General features: G+C 42.2%; 1 protein-coding gene across 1 annotated transcript; it reads right to left on the bottom strand.

Annotated features, from left to right (window-relative positions):
* Window positions 1-7156: 7156 nt before the first annotated feature.
* Window positions 7157-8627, bottom strand: dio3b (iodothyronine deiodinase 3b). Its single transcript, XM_084699772.1, has one exon. The coding sequence runs from the start codon at window positions 8617-8619 to the stop codon at window positions 7765-7767; it is 855 nt and encodes a 284-aa protein (XP_084555898.1). The 5' UTR covers window positions 8620-8627; the 3' UTR covers window positions 7157-7764.
* Window positions 8628-10079: the final 1452 nt, after the last annotated feature.

Raw genomic sequence — 10079 nt, 5'->3', positions numbered from 1 at the left:
ATGAGGCCGAACCAGCAAGGAAAGACACAGCTGGAGACTGACTCATGCAACCCGAGGGCGGTGTCTGGGGTGGTAGGCAGCAGGTTGGCATGTCTGTCTTTCTGTCCGTCCCCTTCTCTGTCTCTTCCTATCTTCCTCTTGGTCCTCAGTCTGCCAGTCAAGCCTATCTCTGGCTACCTCTGTCTCAGACCCTTCTTCCTGTATCTCTCTATCTCTGTTTACTGTTTCTTCCTGGTGCTCTCCTTGACTCTTGTGTCCTCATCTCCTTCTTTGTCTGTCTGTCTGCTTGTATTTTGTCAATCTGCAAGTCAGTCTTACTGTCTATATTCAGGTCAGTCAGTCTTCCTGTCTGTCTGTATTCAGGTCAGTCAGTCTTCCTGTCTGTCTGTATTTAGGTCAGTCAGTCTTCCTGTCTGTCTGTATGCAGGTCAGTCAGTCTTCCTGTCTGCCTGTATTCAGGTCAGTCAGTCTTCCTGTCTGTCTGTGTGCTGGGCAGATAAACAGATGCATAGATCAATAGACTCGTCAGTCATTCAGTCTGCCCACCTCTGTCTTCTTTTCTGTCTGTATATGTCTGTTTTTATCCCTCTTTCTCACTCCTTTCGTGAGGTCACAACAACCTCAGTAAATCATCCAAGCACACAGCAAAGCCATCAGTCCCAGTCGTCTTAGAGAGCTCGTTTTTATCTCTTCCCTCGGTCATGGGACTCTCCGAAACAGCGTTAAGGTCATCACACTGGAGAACTGTGTAGCTCCACACCAAAGAATGAGACTCAGTCAGCCTGTCTGACAAAGAGAGAGAGACGGAGAGAAGCAGGCAGGAGGGTGGTCAACATGAAGGAAAGAATGTAAAGAAAAGAGAAAACAAGTGGCTTTAAGGAGTGAGACTCATCTCACCTTTGACCTCCCCCTGCTCTCCAGCTTGAATACATTACAAAATGAGAAGATGTAAGGAGCCATGCAAGGTGAAGTGAGGTGAACAAGGATAAGCCTGTTATCTCAGCTGATCTGAAAAGGCAGCCTCTATCTCTCTGTCTCTCTATCTCTCTCTGTTTGTTTGTGTGTGTGTGTGTGTGTGTGTGTGCGTGTGTGCGTGTGTGAGTGTGTGTGTGTGTGTGTGTGAGGGGGATGAAGCTGTGGCTGTAATCCCATCAGAAGGAGTAGAAAGGCTGCCTGTCCAGCTCAGCTACATTGAGACACTGACCTGCTGGAAGGATTCACGCACAAACACTCATTATCCTTCTACATGTCACACAGGGACTTGCCTCGGGACACGATGAGACGGTCCAGAGAAGGGACTGTAAGTAGTACCGTCCCCCTGTAAGTAGGACAGGGAGTCACGCTAACCCAGCAACAGTGGAAGAATCACAGGTAGCCTCACGTGACTGTCTGGGCTGGCTGTGCTGCTCCAGATCCCAGGCTGTCTGTTCACCCTGGAGGGTTATCTTGGCAAAGGTTTTCTGATATTCAATTGTTAAACTGTTAAATGTCTTTCGAAAACAAATATATTAAACAGGCGCAACTGTCTGACACACACAAACATCAGAAAATAACCATCTGGCCATGAATCAGATGGGATCAGAAGTTGTGCACACCCAAACAGCATCTCACAAGCTCTGATGCCCAACATGTCTTCAACATGCATCTTAAATACCCAAATAGGTCAAAAGTAATGATCCGTCTGTATAACGACTGAACAACTGGTCCTGGTCATTTAGTGACCTCTCGGACAGCCACAAGGGAAGTAAAACAACGTCTCCCTCCAATGGTCTGTAAATTAATAAACACTCCCACAGCCTGTGACTTCAAATCCTTCCTGTTTCTTGCAGGCTCTTAAGTTGATAAACACAGGCCCTTCAGTATATGACATCAAACAGACTCAGACAATTTAAGACATTCTAATCCAACATTTATTTTCCTTCACAGTCACCCTGACCAGACACTAGCAGGGGCATGTGCAGAAGAAGAAGATTTTTTAAATCTAGCAAACACACAAGAGGGGCCTGACTGAGGGGTCAAACGGTTCATACTCATTCGGACTCAATCTTTATAAATATTTGTGAAATGATTCTGTTTCTTGATTTGCTGGTGCAAACACTCCGATACCAGGACTCTGGTTCTTTTGTTTATAGATATGTAGGTACCAGCTACATAACTCACCTCAAAATGTGTTAAATTCAAGACAAGGAACTCTGTTATTACTCAGCATTAGAAAACACATCCCAGGTGGTCATGTGGTACAGAGTATCCCAGTCACTCCAAACAATTAATTAAGTTATTAACCCTGAATGAGTTTGAGATCTTGAAAAAATCTGACAATGTTAGGGTGTTGGATGTACAATATGCGTTATAAACTGTAAAAAGAGACCAGGAAGGTTGAATTGTAGATTATCTAAGCACAAAGGAAACTGGTGTTATCAGCAAATATCGAGTCGTCAGCTGGATTGATCTCGTAGCAACAAGATCGCCATGGTAACTAGGATACAGACGCTTGGCCGGTGTGATGCGGCAGGTGATCAAGAATTGCTCCAGATAGTGAAAGAGACACAGCCTGCAGACAGTTCATCTGTTTTGGCCTCCTCCTCCCCCAGTTCCATAACTGTGGTGAAACTGATCATATCTTATCATGTACGCTGACCACATTAGAATCTATTTTGGTGGTGTGTCCTGGGCCTGTTTGCCTGGTAAGGTCTATTCAAGCATGACCATAGGTTTTTAGATAAGATAGTGTGACGTTCTACGTGTCACACACACTCCTAACCATGAAGACGAGCAACAAAACACTTCACGCTGTGTGGTTGTGAATCTTCTCTTTTTTTTATCAGGGAAAATGGTCTTTATCACTTGTTTTTGTAACGTCAGACAAACCACCACTCTTTACTTCTCCACCTCCACCCCCCGTCTCCCTTCTCTGTCTCTCTTTTATTTCTCTCTGTCTCTTTCTGTCTCTCTCTCTTTCTTTCTCTGGGCCTATCTCTTTGTCTCTCTCCCTTCAGCCCTGTCAGCCAAGGATCCCTGGGACCAGGAATGCTTGATAAAATGAAATATTATCATATAAGGTCATCAGATTAGATTGAAAATGTCATCCCATTGGAACACAGCTCCTCAATCAGTTCTTCTCCCTCTGTCTGCCATTTGTGACTGAGTCGGTGACTGTGTGTGTGTCTGTGTGTGTGTCCATGTGTGTGTGTCCGTGTGTGTGTCTGTGTGTGTCTGTGAGTGTATTTGTGTGTCTGTGCGCGTCCAACAAATTCTTATATACAACAGATATTTATTAGAGTTGAATGTTTCATTTCATTCTAATGTTTTCCGAGAGGGGCAATTTCTGTATGAACATCGAGGAAGATTCAATTAGTGCCACACGGCCAACTGGTATCCAAACTCCTCTGCAATTGTCAGAATAACCTTTAATTAGCCAGGTATGCAGTATGTGACCAGTTAAATGGAACTCTATGAGAAAGATGCATGGATACCTTTTGTCACGGCTACAGACACAGTTATCCAATCACCTTTCATCTCTGATGTGGCTAACGCACTCTATACATCACTCTGGCAGCTTCTGGTGGCAGAGAGAAGAAAGGAGATGAGAGAGGAGAAGAGGAGGGAAAAGAGTAGAGGAAGGACTAGAAGAGAAGAAACAGACAGACAAAACAGAGAGACCGAAATGTCATGTTTTTAGCAGTTTGGAAATTCATCCCAACAACGTGATGTATGTTATTAGATCAATCCCCCCGCTAGCTAAGGGCCACGTGTCGCACTTAAAGAGCAGACGCCGATCGAAACTAGAACATAATGTAATAGGACTGATTTGTTTGAGGGTGATTGGGCAGTGTATTACTGAGGCCTGGTCTGCTTGGCGCTACAAAGGAGAAGTGTCCCCAACATCATCCGTCTAATCTCTTCAAAGCTTATTACAGCAGAGACCCCCATTGCGAGTCCTCATCCTGCAGCTCTCTGCCTCCTCGCTCTCTGTGGCGCTCTGCTGCTTGGCCCTCCGACCAGGACGCTAGCTCTGGGTCGGACCTGCGACCAGGACGCTAGCTCTGGATAGGACTCGCCAGAACTTCCACAGCTGACAGTCACAGAATTGTCGTTTGACAGTCAGCCTTTGATGTGTTGACAGAAAGACGTGTAATAAAAACCTCCAAGCCGCTGTGTGGGAAGGGATAGCTGTAGCTACACCGAATAATGCTGTTTTCATTTGTATGTCACGACAGGACTAATACAAGCTATGGCAATTATTTTGTCACTTTCTTAGGCGTTATTTTAATGGCAACCTTGTGACGTTGTTCACTTTGACGAGCAATGATACGTTTGCAGAGGTCAAAAGCTCTTGTCCTTTGTTAGTTGTAAGAGCTTGAGGGTCGAGGTCAGGAGGAAACAGGAAATGACTCATACTGAGACGTTTCATACTGGATTTGTAAATGGCTGCTTGGGATGATATTAATGAAAAGTTATATATATATATTTGTAAATTATTCTGAAATGTTTCATTGAAATTGTAACATGTTCTCGTAAACTAATCTATGATGTCAAATAGTTTCTTAAGTTAAATTAACAACCATGTAATTTCCTAGCAAGACTTTTACAACATTGTTGTAACATAGTTACACTTCATTATGGTTTAGCGGTACAAGTTGTGATGCAAGTGAAACTTGATATTGGGAAGGTTTTTCACATTATTTATAGTTTGGTAACACAATCTTCATCTGCCTTTTTTGTAAATACATATACCACTAAGTCTTAATTCAATTTAATCATATAGCAATTACTACAGTATGTATCTACATTGTTATCATTATAGGTATTGCTATTTTAATTTGTTTGGATTCAACTTTTTAATGATTGCCCCGCTGTTCCATACTAATTATATGGAGAATATAACCAAAACAACCTGTGGTCTAGCTTCTATGAGCTACTAAGAAATAATTATGAATAAAAAGTGCCAGCTGAAATTCATGGATACAAATTTACAATAATGTGACCCTATTTATCACTGCATGATTATGATTTTGTGACGTCCTGAACCAAACTTGTTATTGTTATTGTCTACTGATACATGAAAACTACTGGGTCAGGTCATTAAAAAAATGCACACAAAAACATTCCACCAAAGTGAATTAAGCTGAGGGTGAATAGGGCGTTGTGGAGTCTGGTCAGGTGTCCGTACAATCAGAGACCCAGGTTAAGGAACACTGGATTCCAACGCAAAAGAATATGTACAAACAACAAAGGTATTCCAATGCCAAAGATGGTGATAGTGCATTGTGTTTAAACAAGCAGACTACTTGTTTGTTTCTTGAGTAGTACTGTTTACAGTAACTTTAACATCCAAAAATTCATTGTGTTATTTATATTGGAAGAATAGATATGGAAGTGTTTGTGAAACACTCACTATGTCAGGTGACTGAGGGTGGAGGTTCAGTCAGGCCTGGTTCAGGGCAGCTGTCCTAGGCTCTGGCTTTGGGTGAGACACCATGTCCCTTTCTTGACTCTACTCTCCCACAGCATCTGGTGGTGGTCCCACCTTCTGCTCCCCACTGGAAGGGGTGGGGGGCACACACACACACACTGTTAAAACCGCTCTCTAAACCTTGAGGATCAGTTGAACAGGACTGACAATGCTATATTCTGTAAATGAATCATATATATAATTCTTTTTAACATTTGTACCCCTCCCTCATGCTCCGCCCACATACACCCCTACCCTGAATCTTCCTATGTACACATGCACATACATGCGCGCACACATGTACACACACATACATAGGTTGCAGAAATTAAGAATGTAACGTTTTATACTGAAAACACTGGCGCTTAGCAGTCCTTGTCAGCAGAGAACCCCCTCCTCACATGACCTATAGATAACACTAGGCTTACGTAAACAAACTGACCTAGGCTGACCGGTGTCTTACTAGAGGTGCAATAAATGTGTTTAACCTTATCTGTGTTGAGTGAATCATATGGTCGAGCCTAGGGTCAGAGAACTCTGTAAAATTCCAGGAGCACGCACCACGCAATACCTCTGGGATCGATCACATTGACAGCTGATATGCAGGGGAGGGGACTTCTCACCAATATGTTTAAATGGTCTTCATGTATTGCGATCAGATTTGTCTCCTTTCCGGCAAGCATTAAACTATTGTACTTTCTTTGAATCCGACGACTCTGTGCATTATATACATACATACATGCATGCATACATACATACATACATACATACATACATACATACATACATACATACATACATACATACATACATACATACATACATACATACATACATACATACATACATACATACATACATACATACATACATACATACATACACTCATTCACAAACACACATGCACACAACATTGCCCACAAACCAACACAGAGGCTCGCTCTCATAACAAACACACTCGTACACAATTGCATACATGATTTATAAACTCACACAGACACACACACTCTTGTATGCTTAGTACAGTAACGAGTAGTGTATACCTCAGTGGTTAGAGCACTTGACAGCAGATCAAGAGATTGCAGGTTCAAAACTCCCTTTCTATGTTCCTTTGGATTAGAATATTTCAAAACAGAAATGAACAGGCTCTGTATTTATACTACCAAACTGTACTAGATGCCAAGATTCAGTCAGGCCTTTCTGAGTCAGCAAAAAATAAAACTTTAGCTCATATACTTGAGGAAAATTTCTTAATTGACTAAAGGACTTTAAAGGACATGCAGCCAATAACCGAGTATTTAAATACACACTGCAAAGATCCAGTGTAAATTTGATGAATTTAGAAAGTTCTAGTTCAGAATACGATGACACTAAAGTATCTAAATATGAGAGGAAAACGGAGCCCAGTGATAACGTACAGATAGCCAAATTGCTATGTAAGATCAACCAATAAGTTAAATCTAGACTATTTAAGCCACATTCCACATCACATTCGAATTCGAAAGATTGTGTCATTGTCATATTAGACTATGTCAAAATGGTCTCCATCCCTTTCAGAAAATAAATACAAGTAAATTGCTTTATTAATTAAAGATTAGGTATGGAAGCGTGCGCCCCGGCCGATTCATACTCTGTCGCCACTGTATGTTTTAAATATTCTATGTCAAGATCTCACAAGGAGTAAAGAAGCAGGTGTTTCAGGCATGAGAATCATAGATCAATATGTGGTCTAACATTTATTAAAAATATCTTTTCAATAAAATATATTTACAATTTACAAGTTTGGCAGTTTTTCATTAGGGATAAACTCCAGCTGACCGCCCAGTACTCCGGTGTTTAGTAACATCAGTATCGGTTTTCTGGCTGAACCTTTTAAAAGCCGAACTTCACAAGAACACAGGAGTAAAAGGTTTTAGCTTTAGTCACTGTTTCCCATGCTCACTCTCTCAATCTCAAACACTCACTCACTCAAACAAACACACACACGGTATAAAAAATAAAATGCTCATAATTATAGAATGATTTATGAATAGTGAATATTTGAACAGGTTTATATCAGTTTGACAGCTCCAGACAAAAACTATCTAACGACCAAGCGCGGGCAAGACACGCACAACAGAACAGCTATAGGCCTGACTAGAACTTCACATTTTTAAACAAGATTGATATTTGCTGAATATTCCTGCTGCTGGACACTGGAGCAAAACAACGGCTGTGTGCAGTGATAACAGTTTACAGCAGCATCTTAATATTTCGTTACTGTAGACACTTAGCGCGCACTGGGATGGATGTTGGCAGTTGGAGATGATAAATTAGACGTGGAGCACCACTGTTCTGGAATTCTGGAGACCATTCCTGTATTGCTCGAGCCAGTTTCTGAGCTCAGAAATCCGGTATCCCTCTGGGCCCCGGTCCCCTTGGTACACGACTCTCTCCTCTCTCAGCACATAGAGTCTCTCGAAATAGGCTCCATATGCAGCGTTGGACGAGTTGTCCATAGTATCCACCACCACGCTGCACCCGAGCACTTCCAAGTGCATCAGCTGAGCCGCTTTCAGTCTGTCCTCCAAACACCGGTGTTTGGGGATCTGATAGGGCGCGTCTGAGCTCACCCAGCCGTCCGCCGGATGCGCCTCCTCAATGTAAACCAGAAGGGAGTCGGCAATGTCCGCGTACTGATTGACGACGCGCTGAAACGCGGCAAGGCGCGTCATGAACGGTGGTCAAGAACAACTCCCGAAGTTTAAGATAAGCGGTCTCCTCCCTTTCATGTAGTCTAGGATTCGAACCTTTTTTTGCTCTTGAAGCTGTACCACTTCAGTGTTGGGCGCAAAAAGTCCAAGGTGCGCCGTTTTGAAAAAGTCTAATTTCTGGCCGTACCACACGGCTCTGAGAGACTCCAGGGTGAACATTTTGTTCGAGTCGGATACGCACACCGGCGGGTCGTCAGGTCCGCCAGTCTGCTCTCCCATTTTTTGCAACACCTTTCTCCTGATGCACAAAAAATCTAGGAGCCACAGCATGAGCGCTGCCAAAAGGAAGCGTGGCAGTAGCATCAGGCAAAAGGCTGAATGCTTTAAAGCCCTCAGCATTTGGACACCTGCAGTTTCCTGCATCTTGGTGCCTGCAGAGGTGATGCAGCCGGGCAAGCAAAAAGGCAATCGCATCAGTCACCTTTCTTCATCGGATGAAATTCTCTGACGTTCTGAGTTTGCCTTTTTATAGGAACAGCTAGGATTTGAATAAAAAACAACACGCCTCCGCCCTCCGGAGCCCGCACCGCCCCCTCACATGGTGGGGATTACCTCCCGTCAACTCTGTGCTTTAGAGAGAGAGAGAGAGAGAGAGAGAGAGAGAGAGAGAGAGAGAGAGAGAGAGAGAGAGAGAGAGAGAGAGAGAGAGAGAGAGAGAGAGAGAGAGAGAGAGAGAGAGAAACTTGTCACGTCGGAAACAGACACTCATCTCAATCAGTTTCTAGGAAATGATGCAATTGAAAGAGAGAAATAGGTTTACCAAAACCGTTTATTATGGGAAATTCTAGAGGCCTGAATCCTCGAATTGTTTACGGTTCCACATGTGAATAGGCTGTTATCCTGCTTGAACAGATAACAATTTGACTACGACATCTATAGTCTAATATATTCGGAATTTGCGCTCAAAGGCTATTTAGATTTAGTTAGGCTATTCAGTTTGGTCCTATTTTGTTATTCATTATTTCCAATAGACATACATTATTCCAGGTCGATTAAATGAGGTGCTAGTTCCGTTTGTCATGCAATTTGCAATATCATCTTAGTATTATAATATGCGAGATATTATTCCAATTGTAAGTAAACATTATCCCATGTCCTTTTTGTGATCCGCAGAATTTTCTCACTAGTCGGCGCTCGCGCATACGAGTCACAGAGGAATGGGCTATAACCAAACGGGTTATCTTAGGTCACTTACTCTTCCCGATATTCTTCACACACATTTCCTCTCCGTTTCAATGTAAGAACGTAGAGTTTTTGAAGAGTAAAAAGATTGGGAGAGTTATAATCATGTACAAACTTCCAAATTTTGATGGTGTTGCAAGGTAAGGAAAGGTTTAGTGCAAGGATTATCCAGTTATGTCAAGGATTGTAGTGTAGCGTAGTGTACCATTATGACTGCTGGTGAATAAACTCTTTCAATTTGGCCCGATCATTATTAATACTTCAAAAGAGATCAAATGAAACAACATATCTATGGCCTAATGAATACATAAAGGTAAGGGTTGGACTGATTTATGTAGGCCTAAATGACAGCCCAGATTCAAATGGAAGCATACTGGTCAGAGTTATGTTATTGGGTTATAATAGAAGCATGGAAAAAGCTCTACGTTGTTTTTTTTGCAGTTGTCCTGAAAATGTGTAATGACGCACTGAGAGTGCAAAGCGAAGCCGTTTTTAATGCTTTATTTCATTTTTGGAACGATCTTAATTAAACACATATTGATTGAAATAAAATAAATTGCAGCGAACAATAGGCTGCGATTAATTTACGTTAAGTTAAAGACTAATGTATATGTTTTTACTTCAACACAATGTAGGCTATTAAATGGTTGCACATTGCTGAAATTTGTGCATATGTAGGCCATTTATAGGTT

Source organism: Hypomesus nipponensis, chromosome 6 (assembly GCF_054491055.1).
Source record: "Hypomesus nipponensis isolate SF chromosome 6, ASM5449105v1, whole genome shotgun sequence".
Lineage (NCBI taxonomy): Eukaryota > Metazoa > Chordata > Actinopteri > Osmeriformes > Osmeridae > Hypomesus > Hypomesus nipponensis.
The sequence above is the reverse complement of the archived record's forward strand: the minus strand, read 5'-3'. Positions and strand labels throughout refer to the sequence as shown.